The 20,624-nt window shown below is 44.1% G+C and overlaps 2 protein-coding genes across 2 annotated transcripts in view; one reads left to right on the forward strand and one right to left on the reverse strand.

The window, feature by feature from the left end:
• Positions 1-19,626, reverse strand: shld2 (shieldin complex subunit 2). The gene is made up of 11 exons (XM_025897350.1): positions 19,493-19,626; positions 8,681-8,845; positions 7,637-8,385; positions 4,496-4,646; positions 3,956-4,063; positions 3,688-3,882; positions 3,389-3,535; positions 2,825-3,034; positions 2,438-2,681; positions 2,189-2,304; positions 1-317 (listed from the first exon to the last, which is right to left on the reverse strand). The coding sequence occupies exons 2-11, from the start codon at positions 8,838-8,840 to the stop codon at positions 136-138; spliced, it is 2,262 nt and encodes a 753-aa protein (XP_025753135.1). The 5' UTR covers positions 8,841-8,845; positions 19,493-19,626; the 3' UTR covers positions 1-135.
• LOC100703760 (glutamate dehydrogenase, mitochondrial) overlaps positions 18,992-20,624 on the forward strand; it is a 14,269-nt gene continuing 12,636 nt past the window's right edge. Inside the window, exon 1 of the mRNA XM_003457465.4 lies at positions 18,992-19,878. Coding sequence (XP_003457513.1) covers positions 19,464-19,878 — 415 coding nt within the window. The 5' untranslated portion in view covers positions 18,992-19,463. The remainder of the gene's footprint in view (positions 19,879-20,624) is intronic.

The raw sequence follows: 20,624 nt of genomic DNA on the forward strand, positions 1-20,624 counted from the left end.
TGAAACATTGAAAATTATTTTTTTTATTGACTTTTGACCTCTGATAAGCCCCACACTGTTCTTTACTTATGTCACACCTGTCCTCAGGACCCACAGATCCCAAAGCTGCCATCAGGTCTGCAGTCCACTGTGAGGTCAGCAGGGCTCAGGGGGGAACTGAAGGTCCAGCAGCATGAAGTCCTGACTGATGGGGATGCTGTTCTCATCGCACAGGAAGTTGCTTCTGATGGTGGCGATGAAGGTCTTCCTCGGGAGGGAGAGGAGGGTGTGGATCCTCTCTGCTGCCACCTGGATGTGTTTCACCTCTGACCCCGGAGCTGAGGAACAAAACAGATTCAGACAGGATGAGCGGAGGCGCCGCACAAAGTCACACCAAGAAGGATCTGAAACCAAGAACTGCTTGTGTAACTCCTCCTTCTGACTCCTCCCTCCTGTGACTCCTCCCCCTGACTCCTCCCTCCTGTGACTCCTCCCCTTGAGACTGATAATTCTGCTACTCAGTGTACTGTAACCCAAAAAGTGCAGTTACCACAGACACGAGCAAACTGCACTACAACAAGTGCAGAAAGAGGAAACAGACGATATAAACGGATCCTATATTTTGGGTTACAGACATTTTCTACCTCGCACTGCCTTTAAGGCCTCAGTGAGTCTGAATCTGTGTGTACACATTCAGCTTTGATCGGGTGGAAACAGCCGGCTGCGGGACGTGGACACGTGACAGCACAGTTACAGGAAATCACCAGGAGGACGCTCACTCAGCTTTCTGTCTTTGAACCAAACCAACAACACTGTTTATGTTAAATTTTATTTTGCCATATTGTATTGTATTGTAGCTACCGTTAATATATTATTGTAAGGTGACCTTGAGGGTCTTCAAGGAGGCCATAAATAAAATGTATTATTATTACTACTAAACTATTTTAACACTCTGGCTTCATCAAACACACCTCAAAAATAGAATTTGTATGACTAACGATGATGTAATCACCAAAGAGAACATCACGGTGCAGCTCTCTGAGCTTTTATAACAATGAAGTTGGTTCCTCCATGGAAAAGATGGAGGATGGAGCCTCGTCACCATTTTATTCCCTTTCCACTTGAAATGTTCGATCTGAGCGCCAGACTCTGAGGAAGAGCTTTAACAATCAGTTTGCCAGACCCCGATTCATCCATGGTCCACCATGGCTCCTCTATACACTCTGAGCTCCGTTTCTATCCCGCTGGTTTGGATTGGTCTTCTTGTGCATTTCGCGTTTTAGAGACTTGGAACTCCAGAAGCTTTGACATGTTCCACGGTTGACCGTTTGTTTTCCTTTTATAATCCTCTCGCTGACAGGAACAAGCAGTCAGTCCATGTTGGATTCATTCATGAGGGAAGCACAGCCACTCATTAAGATCTGCAAACACTTTCTGCGAACTTCAGGCTGTTTCACACATTTACATCTGTGCAGGGATTTGTTTCAGGAATGCAGGTCACACAGTAAATCCATATTTTTCACCAACACTGTGTCATTACAACGATTAAATGACTTCTAAGAAGCCAGGATGTTCAGCTGAATCAACATCCTCTGACTGTCCTACATATTCATTGATTTCCAGCAGGTTTGCAAAGCAGCGACTCCCTCTGCTGGACAGTTTCTGTAACTGCAGCTCCTCCTGCCCTCAGACGGTAGGACTGACATCAACTTTGCAGGGCTGAGCCAGGTGAGCACAGGCCTCGGTTCACCTGTCAGAGGAAGTGGTCAACAGTGAGGAAGGCAACATCAGTGAGACACACCAGCAGACATACTCTGCAGTGTTGGGTGTGCTAACGATGGGCAGGAGAAGGAGGACTGATTACTAGTGGATGTTTTTATACTTCATCTGCTTTGACCAGAGAGATGGTGAAATTGGAAGATGTGGTGGAGGAGTGTGATAACCTCGCCGTCCACATCGAGCTCGGGCTGAGCTGGAAAAGCAGCACAGAGCGGGCTGTTTCCTGAGGAAGCTGAGCTCCTTCAGCCAGTCGGAGATGTTCCATCACTCTGCATCGGAGCTGCAGACAGCAGCAGACCAGAGAAACTGATGAGGAGGTCGGGCTCTGTGGTTGGACACCGACCCAGCTGTGGCGGCAGCTTGCGGGTCACGCCTGTGCTGCCGCATGCCTGGTTCGAATAAAGCTTCACTCTTTGAACGACAGTCTCACCTGAGCTACGATGGAGTTTATCAGGCGGAGCATTGAGGATCTTCTGCAGAGGATCAGGAGGTACCTGAACACACACCTGGATGGAGCCCCGCCCACTCACTGTCAGCACACCTGGTCTGAAAAACACACCAACACATCCTGGTGTTTTTATCTGTGAGGCTCTAAAACTTGTATTCATTTATTTATTTTTTATAATAAAAACTAAAAAAATAAAGAAAACCGTCAATCATCTCATGATGTCATCAGTACCTGTAGTAGCGGCGTACAGCGGTGTGGGGCAGGCAGGGGTAACACGGCCTGTAGATGTCGTTGGCGTCTGTGTCGAGCTCTGCAGAGCAGCGCCCACAGCCGGTGTAAGTGATGTCACCGCTCAGCGCCACCATGATGCCTTCCAGTGACGTGGAGCTGTCCAGGACCGGCTGAGGTGCATTCTGGGAAGCCGGTGCATCCTGAAAGCAGAACGTGATGACCTGGACTCTGAGCTCCACGTCACCTGATGGAGCGGAGAAGAAAACATTTTAAAAATGTAAAAATAAAAATGAAAAGGACCAGGCATGGAACCCTGAGGAGCTCCGCGGCTCCTTAAACGTGGTGATAAATCTGCTGTGGACGTTTCAGGCGAGAAACTAAACTCACCGCTGTACTTCTGGGACAGCAGCGTGTCCAAGTCCAGCTCCGGAGTGCTGCTGTTTCCTTTCTGGCACCGTCGTGTCCGGTGGAAGTCCTGCACCCGGCGGTCAGTCGGGTCCATGGCCTGAACGGTGCTCCAGGGGGTGGAGTGCAGCTCTGGAAGGTCAGAGGTCAGACCCTCCCTTACCAGGAGGACACGGAAGTCCCAAACAGCCCCTGAGGAGGCAGGATTTACTGTTGGTGTGATTCACAGCAACAAACCCTTAAAGTAAAGCTAGAATCTAAAGTGACAGTTTCTTAGTTTTGTGGTACCAGGACATCAGACATCCTCTTAAGTATTGTATCAACAAAGTTTTTCTCCTTGTGTCTATTTCTAAGGAATCCATTTGAACTTCCTCTCACCAGCTGTGCTACATGTGAAAGTGTCCAAAGGCTCATCCCTACAGTAGAAGTACTGCAGTGCTCCTACTGTCCCACAGAGACTACAGTGTAAGTGGGATTTCACCACACAGTGGGGGCTGGTGACAGCTGTGTCCATCTTTGATGTACAGCCTTTGTTCCAGAGCGCACCTTTGTCTCTGCTGAAGCGAGGCAGCCAGTCCACAGCTGCTCCCCACAGTAACACCGCCCCCTGCTGGTCCTCTGGCTGCTCCACAGTCAGGACAGCATTCAGCTGAACCGCCGACCTGCTGCGAGACTCCGCCTCAGCACGCCACTCTGAAAAACAGGGAAGGAAGGAAGCGTGCAGTGAACAGTTCAGCCAACCAGACTTAAATAATCTAAATCACTGACTCGACACTCGACAGCAATCCAAATGCTGAAACACTCAGACCTTCAATAAGAGCAGCACAGGTAAAGGTGAGACTCACCTGGGCTGATGTGTGTATGTGTGACGCGCAGCAGGGCGTGAACCAGTGCGTTTGCCCTCAGTGACGTCAGGGTGGCGTAGGGGAGGCGGTTCAGGTCTTGAGGGGGGCGACGTGGCAGAGACACCAAGAGGGGGCGCCGCTCTCGGAGAAAGCTGCACAGAGACCTGAGAGAGCGAGCATTAACCTGCTGGGAAACTGAAAAGAAAGAGAGAGGTAACTGAACCAGTACAGCTTTGGAGGCACGTGATTGGACGAAGGCTCGCCTTACCTGGTGGCGTGGAGGAGGAAGTGATCTGTCCCACGTTGAGCAGTTTGCTGCTGAAGGTTGACTGCAGCACCGTCTCCCCTCGCCACCTGTCCTCGTTCACCTGCAGCGCTGACAGAGATGACAAAACACACAGAGAGCGTAGGCACGTGACACAACTCACATCATGACAGGGCGGTGACCATCTGAAGGTGACAGCCCCGCCCATTTATGAAGAACAGTTCCAGACTGTAAATTAAAGATGGACAAAGCTGCCAAGCCAAGGTGGGAGGAACACTGCAGGATGGAGGAAGACCTGTTTTCTTCAGTGATCCAGAGAAACATGGATCCCTCCTAATACTACACTGCAAACACTTCAAACAGTAACAGAGACACTGAAAAGTAAGCACGAAGAGCAGAACAACCTCAAACATGAGTCATTTCTCTTTCTGCCTCCAAGTCTTGTCCTGTTTTGAAGGGTTGGTGGCTTTAACGTCTTTTCTTCATCCATCCCTGACACAGAGCATCGTCTTCAAACTAAACCAGTCAGCGGTGTTTGTGTACCTGTGATGAGCAGAACGTCTCCAGGACCCACAGTCAGCGCCCAGAATGCAGCCCGCCGCCATAGCACCACCTTCATCTCAACACCAGATTGGTCTGTCACTACAATAGATGCTAAAGGCACAGAGGTGCCTGCCGACGGCCCCGACTTTACCTGTAGACATTAAACAAACATTCGTGAATTCAGTTTTTGACCATCAGAAATATTTCACCAGTAGATGGATAGAGTGTGATCAGAGTTCTAGTTTACCAGCCAAGTCTAAGCTCAGCCCCCCTCTATCACTAAAGGTGTACCTCAGGGCTCACATCTGTTCACCTGTACGCTGATGACACTGCCCTTTATGCTCGACCAGGCCATCTTTGGTCTTAACCTCCTGTTAAAAACCATCCAATGCCCTTTCAGCAGTCGTCACTGATGAGCCTAAATCCCAGGTGTGCATTATCATCGTCATTAACAGTCACCGTCCTGCTCTCCAGGGCTCGATCTTTGGGCCTGCTTTCCTTTCTTTATATACAAACATCTATATGGTAATGACATCATCCTTTATGTTTCTGGGGCCCGTTCTTCGTACCTCGCTTACTACATCCAAGATCAAATGACACATCCAAGATCAAATCATCGCGCTAACTTTGAGCTCGCTAATCCGGTTCTCCGAACACACCTGTTGTTGACGATTAGTATAGCTGGATGAAGTAATCTGAGATCACTGGGTGGCTTAAAAGGGGCTACGCATCGATAGTAGAAACATTGATCGGCAACCCTGTGATTGGTCGGCGAAGATGTCGAAGGAGCGCGCTCAGTATTTCACGGCAGCAGAGCAAGAACTCTTGATTGAGGGATATCAGGAGTTTCAGAGTTTAATTAAAACGCAGGGGAACACTGCAAAGGCTGCAAAAGCAAGGAGAGAGGGCTGGCAGAAAGTTGCTGACAAATTAAACTCGTAAGTGATCCATGATATTACATTATATCATGTGATATTATATTATACCACATTATATTATATTACATTATATCCTCTTTCACATTAGAGCCACAACAGGACCCACTAGAACATGGGAACAAGTAAAAGTGAAATATAAGAATATTCTACAGAATGGTAATATTTATCACTTATATTGCTTTTAGTCTATGACAAGAGACCCTGAAATAATCTGTTTGTTTGTTTATAACAGCAACCAAGAAAAGGGCAGAGCAAATAAAGACAGGTGGTGGTCCTGCACCCCCTCGTCACACCCCGGCTTTTTGTACTGTGACATCTGTTGACATTGTGGGTTTTTTTGTGTGTAGTTTGACATAACACTCCATCACTTTTACCTGTTCCCATGCAAGGGGTGACTGAAGCATGCACAGTAAGTCGGGAGTAAGTATATACAGTACAGTAAGTGTATGTATATATATATATATATATATATATATATATATGAGAGAGAGAGAAAGAAAGTAAATAATACCCTGACGGGAGAATCGATATCTCTCTATGAGCACACCGTCGCGCTGAGCTAAAGGATCCCGTCTATCCCGCAATATACGCTAAATTCTGTAAACCCTCCTTATCAATCTTGCACCTTCCTTGCTCGCGTACAAACGGACAGGACATGGCTGCGACAGACTTCCCAAATCCACCTTCGCTTTTATAGTCGTGGTCTCTCATCTTGATTGCACGTAGTAATTTACTATTACTACTCTAAAATATGAATTACATCTGAAATAATCTACTACATGTAATAGAATGATTAATAGTACATTTCCCTTTTTTTCGGAAATGACCTGTATGTATCTGTATGAAATCAATAAAAGAATCAAATACATTATCTTTAGTTACATTGATAATATTTATTTATGGTAAAACAGTGGCGAAATATCGCTGTTGCTTTCATATAACTGCAGCGGACATACCTGAGTGGCCGCGATCTAATCCTGTTTACATAAAGTAAACCTGCTCCCGAGCAGGTTTACGCTTACGGATCTGTTGCTATGACAGCAAGTCCCGGATGAGCTTCGGAGAACCGAACGATCCAAGATCACGCGAAATCGTCAACATTCAAATCCGGCTAACTTACTTAGCGAGGTACGAAGAACGGACCCCTGGTCCCTACCCTTGCTTGCTTGTTTAGGGCATTTTCTGTCGAGAAGAGCTGTGTGGCGGGCAGGAGTTGGACCTAAAATGCAGGCTCTCAGACTCGAGGGATGAACTCAAAATCACAGCTTTATTGGCTGGCAAGGAAGATGCATACAAAACAAAACGACACTGGGAAATCTAAGTTCAAGGAAACACAGGGAGAGAGTAACACACAGCAATGAGGGACGACGCGACACTGACACAGAAACACAGGGCTTAAATACACTGGGGAATAACGAGGGAATGAGACACAGAAGGAGAGCACAGCTGGGGAAAATCAGAACTGACGAGACAAGGAAGCAAAGTAGGATACACTCACATGAGACACAGACCTTCAAAGTAAAACAGGAAGTATAACATTGAGACACGAACTTGACACGGTGGGGACAGCAACTAAGAAACACAGAGACATAACCATAAGGCAAAGAACCAAAAGACTAGAGATGATAAATAATACACAGAGGGAAATCCTGAAACACAAGAAACTAGACTTAAGGGAGTAACAAAAGACCAACAATGAGAACATAATTCACAATACAGAGTGACAAAAAACACAGGAAACTCAAAACACTTCAACAAAAAGCCCAGGACCCTGACATTTTCTGCCCCCACACTTTTGTTAAATACTGCTGTCACCAAGGTCATATAGTTATTGACCAGTCCAGAGCATCACTGCTTTTCAGAGGTTGTCCTAAACCGGTCACTAAAGTTAAATATCTTGCCTTTCTCATACCTCATATCAGAGGAAGTACACTCTAAGTTTCACTATAAAACATCTCATGTTCATGATTAGAATTTATTTCTTTATCCAGGTGTTTATTATTTCATTTCTTTCTAACCAAACATGGTTTCTTTACTGGGAGTTGTTGCTGATGGTGTTAATGTTGCTTTCCAGGTGGTCCCATCATACTTTTTTTTTTCTTCCTTTGACCTTAAATTGGACATTGCATCATCCCACTGCAGCACGTTGTGGTACAAACTAGTATTACTTGAAAACATAAGGGGGAAATACACCTGGACTCACCTTGACTTCCTTCAGGTGACAGGGGTGAACCACCGCCACCAGAACTGAGTACCGCACCCCTGGTTTGTCACATCGGGCCAGGAGTGTGGTGGGACTGTGGAGTTCAGTGGTGGTGCCTCTGTCAGGTGACTCTGGGGAGACTCTAGCTTTTTTGCTGCTCGGGGACTCAGCGGGGGACTTGGTGGGGGACTCGGCGTCAGTTGTGGACTCTTGAGAACAGAGGACCCCATCGGTGGTGGCCTCAAGGACAACACCGCCTTCCTCCACCCTCGGGGTCAGACAGGGATGGCTGAAGAGCTCGGCAGAGGCTGCAGGTGATGGGGTCGCTGGGCTGAAGAGCTCTGGGGTGCTGGACGAGACAGAGGGAGGCGTTTGGGTGTGTTTGGGCGGGATTTTCTCTAGGCTGGATGCTGATTGGACGCTGCCTCTCAGGATTAAAGCCTGGCTCAGAGTCCAGGTGGTGAGGTAATGAGTCTGGGAGGAAAGAGAGGGGGCGGCTGGCGGTCGTTCAGGTTTTAGATGATCTGGTTGAACGGCAGGGAAGCAGCGGTCCAGATACTCGTGAACCAAAGCTGATGGCTGATCGTCCCGTCCAGCGTCTGACTCCTGAACCTTCTTCTCAGGGCACAGATCCTCCTTCAGACTTCCTGTCTCTCCTTCCTGTCCTTCTCTGTTTTCTGTCCAATCAGCTTCAGTGATTCTTGGATCATGGTGTATACTCGCCTCTCCTGTCTCATTTCCAGGATCACCTGAAAAATTTACAATTTTCCTGGATTATTTTTCTTAGTCTGACGTTCAGAGAAGCGTTCACGAGTCGGCCTCCTGAGTGATCGTGATCAGTAAATCTAACAGGTGAGTTTTAAACCTGAAGTTACCTGCAGCCCATAAAGACAACCACAGAGCCACAAAGTGTCCTCACAGAGACTCGTTTTCCAGACAGCCATGGCCTGTGGCTGCCGGCACATTTACAGCTCACTTAATAAAAAGACCAAAGCAGCACACCGTAATTGCTCCTCCCCCCTGTTCAGTCCCTGAACGCCTCACCTGCAGGTTTGAGCTGCCCGTCCCTCCAGGTGAGCTCCAGGTGTCTCCAGCGAACAGGGGCACGATCGGCTTCCTGTAACCCGGCTCCGGGCTCTGAGGCTGGACTGCAGGAGGGGGGAGGAGCCCCGAGGAAGACGTGGATCTTTTTCCGGTCACACATGCTCGCTGCTGGAGAGGCGGACACGAACGGACGTTTATTCACTGCTCTCTAAATCCAAGGATGGATGTTTTTTCATAAGTAACTGATCAATCATCAGCTGCTGCTCCACGCAGCCTTTCAAAATAAGAGCAGCACTCGTAAAATGACTAAAAATTAAAAAGCATTCAGTTGTGATCGGGTGGTCAGAACATTTGGTGCATTTTTTTCAAAACAGGCCTGAAAAAGGAAATGTGTCTCAGCATCAACAACAGTCCTGTGGTCATTTGGTCCGGTTTGGTTCCTGCAAACTAATGTGATTTGTTGCTCAGGCTTTAAAGCATAACTGTTTTTCCTTAAAAAGTCCTTTAAATACTTCAAAGTATGAAAACTAGCTGTCACAAGTCTTTCTCTCTCATACAGTCAGTATTTAGTTGGGCTAAAAGAAGACATTAAATAATAAAAATGTTTAATTCTCTTAATCTAAAGGAACATAAAACAATGCACTTTATTCTGGAGTTAAATCAGCTTAATGCAGACAGAAGCCCAGCACAAAAAAATTATAATAAATAAGTTTAACCAACAAAATATTGATTAAACGACCCATCTGTGAGTCTCAGACTGTGAGACCAAAGCTTTTTGTTGTGCGATTATTGAGACATGCAGAAAGTCTGGAATCTGACAGGAAGCCAGGACGTCTGCAGTTTTCCGACGTCAGAGAATCCGAAGCTTCGTTAGAAGCTTCAAACTCAACAACATGTTACACAACCATGACTGAGCAGAAACTTGGAAATGAAGACGGATGGTGTGTTTCACAGCTGGGAACAATCACAGGGCGATCTCGATCTCTCCATAGAGGTTCTCCCTCTCCTCCCTCCAGGTCACGCAGGTACTGTAAGCCTGCACTTTCTGGGAGTCAAAACAAACCTGAGCGCGCTCCCTCTCTGATCTTCTGGTGGTTTAAACCTCCATTCTCTCCATGTCCAGCAGGGGGCAACATAGTCTAAGCATCATAGGTGTACACTGCATTTTGTATTGTCACACGAGACAATGAGAAGTCAAGCTGCCTTCAGCTCAGGCAGCATTAGTGTTTTGTTTGTTAATTATCAGCTAACTTTGTGAGTGAGCAGCACACCTGTTTCAGTCCAGGTGAGAAGCCTGAACGCCACAGTTTGGGTGAATAATTGTTTTATGGACACATTACCGCCCCCTCTTGGTATCAGAGGTACATTACATTCTAACCAGCACTGGAAAAATGAGGGAACAAAGACAATGTTTTTGTAAACTGAGAAATCTGCACTGACAATATTTACTTATCGTGTAAATGTTGTGTTCACACACTCTTGGGCTTCATAGTGACTTTTTCTGAGTTTTATTCTAAAATTTGCCAAACTAAGATTGCATAAAGTACGTTGTAAAGCTGTCTCATTTAACTTTATTGCATGAAGTTTAAGTGATTCCTTAAAACCACGTTTCCTAATCACCCTCTTCAGAAGTTAAGTACAACGTTCACCAGGTGGCAGCATTTTACCAGTGGGTGTGTTCAAATGGCAACTTCCAGCTCCCCCCCCCTCCCGTGCAAAACATCACCTATGAAGCTACTGTTGCTATGTCTGTGAAGGTTCTCAGTCATCCAGGTCATCGTAGTCAAAGGAATTTGCAAAGAAAAAGCGTCTGGACTTCTTTGAGTTGCTTGAAGACGTTTCACCTCTCATCCGAGAAGCTTCTTCAGTTCTAAGGTCAAATGGCCGAGAGTCCCAGATTTAAACCCAGTGGGAGTATCCCCCCCAAAGAGGGACAAGGGACCCCCTGGTGATCCTCTAATCACATGAGCCAAGGTGTGGAAGCGGGTGTGGGACCTAATCAGCCAGGGTTTCGGGTGAGCTCATTGTGAAACCTGGCCCCACCTTGTCATGTGAATTCCTGAAGTCAGATGGCCTCAGGAATTCACATGACAAGGTGCGGCCAGGTTTCACAATGAGCTCACCCGAAACCCTGGCTGATTAGGTCCCACACCCGCTTCCACACCTTGGCTCATGTGATTAGAGGATCACCAGGGGGTCCCTTGTCCCTCCTTGGGGGGATACTCCCACTGGGTTTAAATCTGGGACTCTCGGCCATTTGACCTTAGAACTGAAGAAGCTTCTCGGATGAGAGGTGAAACGTCTTCAAGCAACTCAAAGAAGTCCAGACGCTTTTTCTTTGCAAATTCCTTTGACTACTGTTGCTATGGGCAATGTCATGGTAGCCAAAAACAAAAGAACAAATAAAAATAAAAACATCAACAACAGGAGAAAGATGGAGGGTAAAATGCTTTAAAAGTCCATCTTTTATGTACAGGCTTTGTGATATTCAGCCCCCGTTTTATCTTCTTTCTCTAAAAAAATGTGTTTTAGCGCCCATCTACTTGAGATCTGCCTCCCTAAAAGCCCACTGTTTTCTGATTGGCCAGCCATAGAAGAAAAATTAGTGTAAAGTGAGCGTGTAGACGCTGTCAAACCTGAGCTTTTTGCTCATGAGTACTGAACCTGTTGGCCACATGTGATGCAGACATCCAGCACTTTCACTTCGCACCTTTTTAGGTTTTGGTTCTGTGGATTTTGCTTTGATTTCTCTTTGACATTTTTTAAAATGATCGACCCAACAGATTTAGCTGGCGATCTTTAGCAGGAACCTGACCCCTGTGTTGGGGAGCGCTGGAATAAACTGAAATAGATTTTGCTGCTAGTACGTCTGTACTTTCACCTACATACGACTCCAGGATTTTTGTGGTTTTTATTGCACTTCATTAAATTTACTGATAAACAAAACGTTCAAATCAGGGAGAAGGAAAACTGTGGTGACTTTTTGAGCACTTTTCAAATGTTTTGGGGGTTTTTGCTTATGTGCAAAGTGAAGTAGGGGCCAAAAATGAAAAATTAAATAAAGGATGTAAAGTTTCACTCAGTGGACTGAGAATTCTTCGACTTTGACATTTAATTGAATGAGTCTAAAAAGGATTTGGTTCAAATTAGTGATGTTCAATTCGTGAACGAATCGTTCAATACTCGAGAATCGCTTTACTGACTCGTGAATCATGATTCACAAGCGCAACTGACTCACTGACTCATCCCTGTTGCTGTTAGCAAGATAATTCCATTAGTAGAAATATATCTAGCTTATAATTAAAATTGTGGGGAAAAAAACATCAGCCAGTTTCTTAACAAAAACATTTCTGCTCTGAACTGGAAGAAAAAACCCTGAGTAGAAGCTCACATCAAGACAATAGCTCCTCGGTTCACAGTAGCATCACTCAGCTAGCATGCTAACAGCACATTTGAGTTACTCACCCCCTCCCTTGCTGTGCTGAATCATAGCATAAGCGAATCACTCAGGACTCACTCACCCCCTCCATCCTGTTACGAATCACTCACTCACTCACTCACCCCCTCCCTCCTGGCTCACAGCTTCTTCTTCTTGGTTGACAACCAATGTTAAGGTGCTTTACTGCCCCCTGGCTCACAGCTCAGTGGACATTTAGAGGAGAAAATATATATTTGACACATTTAAGGAAAATACCAATAAAATAAAATAAAAATAAATAAATGTTCCCTTTAGAATTTTTTTTGCTCTTTTTTGCTCTAAAAAAAAATTGTTTTCTTTTACAATCATTTATCTTAGCAGTAGGATTTACATTAAAAGAGAAACAAATTAAGTTTGAGTGAAAATATACATTTTTGCACTCTCTGGTCAACTGACTCAGTGACTCAAATGACTCAAGAAACCCGATACACTTGGGTGAGTGACTCATTAAAACTCGATTCAGTAAAAAGAATCGAATTTACCATCACTAGTTCAAATGAGGCGCGTTCCGGAGGCGTTCACGAAAGGGGGAAGTTACATTTTTCTTTCAAAATAAAAGAGCTAGCTCTCTACTTCGTGTTTTCAACTAGATTTTTTGTTGTTTGTTTGTTTTTGTAAATATGAAAAATCAGTTTCAGTGACAGGCGAATATGAGAACAGAAATATATAATAATAATAATAATTCTGTGACATTGTTTTGCCTCACTCAAAGTAACTATGTTTTGCTGTTTTTTTTATAATTTAATAATTTCTTATTTTTAAATATGAATGATGTGTTTACACAGTAGTGATAAGGGTATAAGAAAGATACAATATTAAAGTATTAACGTTAATATTAATATATTATGACAAAAGATTTAGTAGCAGTTGTAAGAGCGGAAGTATGGGCAGAAATCTGTGCCATCAGAAACTGAATTTGAATAAGTTAAATTTGAATTTGAATTGCTCAGATTGAATCTGAATTGTAACTTGAATAAATGCTTTTGAAAACTGAATTTGAATTAGTCTAATTTGAAATTGAATTTATGGTTTGAAAATGATCGTCACTAAATTGAAATTGAATTTTATATATTGAAAATGAATTCATTTGCTTTGAAACTGCATTTTATCCTTTAAAAATTCAGCTCTCGAATAATTTCAGTTTCACTCTCACAATTCAGTTTCAGTTCTACAATTCAGTTTTTTGGAACTTACATCCGGTTCCGGTTCAAGAGTAAACGAGCGCAGATTAATAGAACTACGTTTTACTAGCGGACTGAAAGTGTTACTGACGGGAATCTACAGCGTCTTGAGCTGAATTAAGACTTCAGAAGTCATTCGTCATGTCGAATGACCAGCGGATAAACTCTCAGGTTGGTAATAAATGTATTACATGTATAAGAACAAGCGTCATGTTAACAATTGATAGCCGTACAGTAACTTTTATGCTTATTGTAGCTGTTAGCTAAAAACGCTAATTTAGCCTAGTTTGCCCTGGATTCAGCTTTGACAAACAAATATGATCGACTGTTTCTAGTAGAATTCCAAAGTTGTCATCTTGTACCCTGTCAGAGCCCTGTATGCTTGCAGAGACCCCTACAGTAGGGAAACATGCAAAACAGTGTCCAAACCTTTGTATTTGAGCTTTATTTATGTCTTACACAGCATCCCAACTCTTTAGCTAACTTAATAACTTTAGCTAAAGTGAATAGTTAGTCTAATTCATTAGTGCAGCATTACTGGATCACCTCTGTTTGAAGTGATATGATATGTGACTATCACTGTGTTTAACTACCATAATAATTCTTAGGGTACTGAGTGCATGCTTAATTAGGTTTTTTTTAAACATACTGCTCCATTGCTATGTTTGACAGGCTGAAGTTGTCGGGTCACCTCCTAAATCGACCCTCTTTTACAGGTGTTTTGTGCCAGAAATGGAGTGTCCACTGAAGACTGAAGATACTGAATCTCTACGCCTTGCCATTGATCCCTCTTGTGCCTTCATCTAGACAATAATAATAATAATAAACTTTATTTATAAAGCACACTTAAAAACCAAGGGTATGCCAAGGTGCTTAACAAGTAACATAAAGAATAGAAGGAAGATAATAGAAATAGGACCAAAGCAAGTACTAAGTATGCAAGCAGGTAGCTGTCACTGATACATAGGAAGGCAACAGGTACAGAGCAAACAAGAAATTAAATGAGCATAAAAGTGCATAGTATAAAATCATACAAGAAATATTAACTAGAGGGAAAGGCAAGATTGAATAAGTGGGTTTTTAGTCTTGATTTGAACAGTGCAGTGGAATCAGATGGGCGGAGGTCGAGAGGAAGGGTATTCCACAGTACCGGGACAGCCAGAGCAAACGCACGGTCACCCCGGGACTTCAGCCGAGATCTGGGTTGGGTCAGAAGTTGTTGAGTGGCAGATCTAAGTGTTCTAGCAGGAATATGTGGTTTGAGAAGTTCACTAAGATAACTTGGCGCCAATTTATTAATAGTTTTGAATGTGAGGAGTAATATTTTAAATTGAATACGGTACTTTATGGGCAGCCAATGCAAGCTAGCTAGAACAGGAGTAATAGGGCAAAATTTCCTGGTACCAGTCAAGAGGCGGGCTGCTGCATTTTGGACCGTTTGCAGTCTAAGAAGAAGAGAAGAGGGAAGACCGTAGTACAAGGAGTTACAATAATCCAGCCTGGAGGTCACAAAAGCGTGAATAAGCTTCTCCAGGTCCTCATGTGGAACATAATGCCTAGCCTTAGAGATAAGGCGCAGTTGGAAGCTAGATCTCACTACAGCAGACACTTGCTTATCGAGTTTTTGAGCGAGCTATCCAGCAGTACACCCAAGTTACTGACATAGTCACAAGAAAAGTTAGCAAAGGAACCCAGGGCAGCACAGAGTCGGGCACGAGGGATTTTACTGTTGAACACCACAATCTCAGTCTTCTTATCATTTAAAACAAGAGAATTACTCAGGAACCAGTCTTTGACCTCCCGCATGCATTCTTGAAAGTAGTGTAGGGACACAGCAAGGTCGTCAGTAAGTTCAAAATAGATCTGTATGTCATCAGCGTAACAGTGGAAGGCGATATTGTATTTTTCAAAGATTGCGCCTAGGGGGAGGAAATACAATGAAAAAAGAATAGGGCCTAAAACTGATCCTTGAGACACCCCACAACAGACCGGAGCGGAGGAAGAGGAGAAGGTGCCTAAGTTAACTGAAAAGGATCCATCAGCGAGATATGATTTAAACCAGTCGAGGGCAGTGCCTCTAATACCCACAGTGTGCTCAAGTCTTAATAATAAAATGTTATGGTCCACCATATCAAAGGCCGAAGAGAGGTGCAGTAAAACAAGGACCATAGAGCGTCCAGTATCAGTGATTACAAGAATATCATTAAGAACTCTAACCAACGCCGTTTCAGTGCTATGTAATGGCTTAAAGGCAGATTGAAATTTCTCAGCGATATTGTTCGTGTCCAAGTACGCCTGGAGCTGGGAGAGAACTAGTCTCTCCAGGATCTTGGACAAGAACGAAAGCTTAGAGATCGGTCTGTAGTTTGAAAGGTCATAACAGTCAAAGTTTCTTTTTTTAAGAATCGGGTGGACTACAGCATGCTTAAAAGCCAAAGGAACACAGCCTGAGAGCAAGGAAAAGTTCATAAGAAATAGGATACTAAGTCCAATTACATCAAAACAGTCCTTAGATTTTAGACAAGAAGGACGTTTTGGCCGTTTTAGCAGCACTTTGGAATTTTAAGCGGCTAGTCCGTAGCATGTCGAGGGAAACCTGAAGTTTATCTTTTTTCCACCTTCTCTCAGCGCGCCGACACACGCGACGTAAAGCGCATAGTGTCATTAAGCCAACACTGAGAGTAGGTTCTAGGGCGCTTCATTTTAATGGGGGCAACAGTATCAAGGATTGAAGAAAGTAGCGATAACAAGGTATTAGCACCATCATCAACCGAGCGAAAGGAACAATAGTCGAGAGTGACAGATGCAGAATCCAAGAAAGACATAGAGAAGTTTGACACCGCTTCAGCATTAATTACACGTAGCGGGCGAAGGGGAGCCGCAGGATGTAGTTCATTAGTGCATAAGCCAGTATCAAATATAACTGGGAAATGATCCGAGATCCCAGCGTCACTTATATCCTTGATACAAATGTCCAGACCATATGAGAGAACCAAGTCCAAAGTATGTCCTTTAACATGCGTTGGGTCATTAACCCACTGAGCCAGGTTAAAAGAGTCCGTTAAAGCAAGGAAGTCTTTAGCAAATGGGTCATCCTTACAGCAAGTGTGTATGTTAAAATCACCGACAACGAGAACACAACCATACTTAAAAAGAACGGAGCCTAGGAGATCAGCAAAGTCCGTGACAAAATATTTGCTATATTTAGGCGGTCGGTAAACCACCACGCAGAGTGTGGTCATGGATGCAGACAAGAGACATCAACTTAACCACTCTCACATGCTCTGTACCTACATCGCCTTCCCTGACAATCGTAGCTTGGCTCATCTGAGGGTGAAATTATAAGAATGTGTTATTTTGCAAAGTGCTCTCTAGGGTTCCTAAATAAAATATGGCATTGAGGTCATTTCTTTTTAATTAATCCCTTCTTCTGAAATATAAGAACCTCTCCTGGTTTTAATGGCACTTTGGATTTCCTTACTTTCTGTTCCACTCCCAACCCCAAATAGATGCTGACACAGTAACATGGAAGAGGGAAAGAAGTTGGAAAGGACTTCTACAAATAAACCTAATGCCTAACAATGAAAAATGTAAAATAAGAACAATAATAATAATAATAAAGATAAAAGATGAAGTAACAAGATTTTAGTTTTTTGTTTATTCCAAATGATCATCCAGATGTCTGTGACATGTGATGACAAACACCATAATGGAAGGCCTTTATCATCACATGCTTAAACTCATATTTTTGCATATGCTGAACAGGCAGTCAGACATGCTGTAACTGTGGGGTAGAAAACTGCATGAACACCATACGGCAGGGGTCTCAAACTCCAGTCCTCGAGGGCCGCTGTCCTGCAACTTTTCCATGTGTCCCTGTTGCAACACACCTAGTAGGTCATTAGCAAGAGTATAGAACTTGAATGCATGCTGAGTTGGCAATTCAGCCATTTGATTCATGTTACAGCAGCTCATGAGTGAATGAACATGGTGCAATAAAATTATTTTAAAAGTATATGTTTCCAAATACATATATTTACTTAAATTTAGTTGAGTAGGTAGGGTTAGAGGTTGCCACCTCAGCATGCAGTCAAGTTCTATACTCTTGATAATGACCTACTAATTGTATTCAGGTGTGTTGCACCAGGGACACATGGAAAGGTTGCATGACACCGGCCCTCGAGGACTGGAGTTTGAGACCCCTGTCATACGGAACATGACAGGTGTGGTTGAACTGCATGAAGACTCTGAAGTTTCTCTTCTCTTCTGGCAGGACAGGAATGTAGCCTTGTCCTGTGAGCCACCGTAAGGATGTACTTGGAGTAGAACTGGACTGTCACCGGCCTCAGGCTCTTCACCTTTTCAAAGACAAAGCAGTCATTTAGATAAAATATTAGATATTGTTTACCTGTAAATGCACAAAGAGAATTTAGAAATGTAATTCTTGTCAAGAGTGAAAAAGCACTGATAGTGTAATCTACAGCTGTGGCCAAACGTTTAGAGAATGAGAAGTGTTGTTTATTTACAAAGTTTGCTGTTTCAGTGATAGTTGTATATCATATTATATCACTTCAAACAGAGGTGATCCAGTAATGCTGCAGCTGCACTAATGAATTAGACTAACTATTCACTTTAGCTAAAGTTATTAAGTTAGCTAAAGAGTTGGGATGCTGTGTAAGACATAAATAAAGCTCAAATACAAAGGTTTGGACACTGTTTTGCATGTTTCCCTACTGTAGGGGTCTCTGCAAGCATACAGGGCTCTGACAGGGTACAAGATGACAACTTTGGAATTCTACTAGAAACAGTCGATCATATTTGTTTGTCAAAGCTGAATCCAGGGCAAACTAGGCTAAATTAGCGTTTTTAGCTAACAGCTACAATAAGCATAAAAGTTACTGTACGGCTATCAATTGTTAACATGACGCTTGTTCTTATACATGTAATACATTTATTACCAACCTGAGAGTTTATCCGCTGGTCATTCGACATGACGAATGACTTCTGAAGTCTTAATTCAGCTCAAGACGCTGTAGATTCCCGTCAGTAACACTTTCAGTCCGCTAGTAAAACGTAGTTCTATTAATCTGCGCTCGTTTACTCTTGAACCGGAACCGGATGTAAGTTCCAAAAAACTGAATTTTGGAACTGAAACTGAAAATATTCGAGAGCTGAATTTTTAAAGGATAAAATCCAGTTTCAAAGCAAATGAATTCATTTTCAATATATAAAATTCAATTTCAATTTAGTGATGATCATTTTCAAACCATAAATTCAATTTCAAATTAGACTAATTCAAATTCAGTTTTCAAAAGCATTTATTCAAGTTACAATTCAGATTCAATCCGAGCAATTCAAATTCAACTTATTCAAATTCAGTTTCTGATGGCACAGATTTCTGCCCATACGGAAGAAGCAACAATATAAAAATATAAGCTATATATTTTCACATTTAGCTGTAATAAAGTGCAATGAATGAAAGTACTGACATGCTGATTCTTAATTCAGACAGAATTTGACAGCATTTCTAGCATTTATTAAAAAAAAACAACCATTACGGGTTATTTTTCTTCAGTTTTTGGTCAGTCAAATGTCCAGTTATCAGGAGAAAAATGGCTGAAAATCTGCAGTGAACTTTGTGCTTTTATTTTGAAAGTTAAGTCCAGACGACCGGATATGCACAACTGTGGCGATGCTAGCTTAAACCGCTACAAATAAACGCTAAACGTGTTAAATACCGTCAAAATGTCAATTTCTGGGTGGGTGCTTCTGTTTTAGAGCGGTATTTGGTCCTCTCCTTGTGTTTCTCTGCACTTTATTTAATAAGTAGTTCAGTTTTAACGACTTTTCCGGGTGTTGCTAAAGGCTAACGATGAGCTAAGCTACGTGCCTTCTTCCCGGCGCAGCCGTTACAGTCTCGTGCGGGTTTCTGTGTATGAAATTGAGCCGCACGTGCGCGTGTTGCCCGGCGCCGCACGCGGCGGTGTAGGTTGACAGGAAGGGGCGGCGGGAAGGAGGAGCCGCCGCTGCGGTACAGCTCTGTGTTTACGCGGATCCATTTCCTCGTCTTCCCCGCGGTCTCGTCTCAGCTCCCCGGGACGGCGAATTTCTACAAACCGCGAAAATGTACCGGTACTTCGGAGAGCTACTCACCCGGGGAGCGGGCGGCGTCCTGGCCTCGGGGTGCCCCCCTGCCACCGCCGCCGCTGACTCTGTTCTGCCGGCGTCCGTGTCCCTGCTGCGGCACCGCGGCTACAGCCAGGCCGTGGACCCAGCCGACGACCCGAACTTCTTCACCATGGTGGAGGGTTTCTTCGATAAGGGCGCCGCTATCGTGGAGGACAAGCTGGTGGAAGACCTGAAGACTCGAGAGACCGCGGAGCAGAAGAGGAGCCGGGTCCGCGGGATCCTGCGGATCATCAAGCCGTGCAACCACGTCCTGAGCGTCAGCTTCCCCATCAAGAGAGACAGCGGGGAGTGGGAGGTGATCGAGGGCTACCGGGCTCAGCACAGCCAGCACCGGACGCCCTGCAAGGGAGGTGAGTCTGCCGCGTCCGGGTCCTGTTAGCACCGCTGTGAAAAGTTTCAGGGAACAACGTTAAGCGACGTTCACGCAGAGCGGGCGTGACACGGTTTAAACCCGCATGAAAATGAATGTAAAGGGTTTGAAAGCAGTCTGATCCAGATTCAGAAAGACTTCATTTTTGTGCTTTGGCAGTGAATTAAAACTAGACTCCCGTCTTTTAACCAGCTAAAACCACATTGTGCATGGGCAAAGAAACTAAAATCAGATGTGCAGGAAATGATATTCACACCAGCCGAGGAAGCTTTCGTCCAATGAGACAGCCACTTTAAGATTTTACTCTCCTCTCATTAATTAATGTGCATTTATTCCCAAAGCAGGGATTTCCTGTGTGAACCTGAAACACAGCTTTAATAACATCAGATGGTAGAGGTAAAGGTTCAAAGACAGCTCAACTAAACCAATAATGACGTCAAGCAAACGGTAATGAACAATAATGCAAATATTGCATTGTAAAAAAGCTGAAGTATAAGAGCTGGGGTGGACGAGAGTGAGGCGCGAATGCTGTATGTGTGTGCATGGCTGGGTCTGGGGCTTGCTGAGCCCTGACCCCTGTGGGACGTGGCCTCGCTCCCTGCTGGAGGCTTCTGTTCCTGGCCTGTAGCGGTCCACTGCCTGCTGCCGATCACAGTTCTGACTGCAAAAGCTTCCGGACAGGATTTAAAAAAAATAAAAAACAAACATTGAAACAGCTCATTATAT

The sequence above is a fragment of the Oreochromis niloticus genome, linkage group LG13, assembly GCF_001858045.2.
Source record: "Oreochromis niloticus isolate F11D_XX linkage group LG13, O_niloticus_UMD_NMBU, whole genome shotgun sequence".
NCBI classification, from domain to species: Eukaryota; Metazoa; Chordata; class Actinopteri; order Cichliformes; family Cichlidae; genus Oreochromis; species Oreochromis niloticus.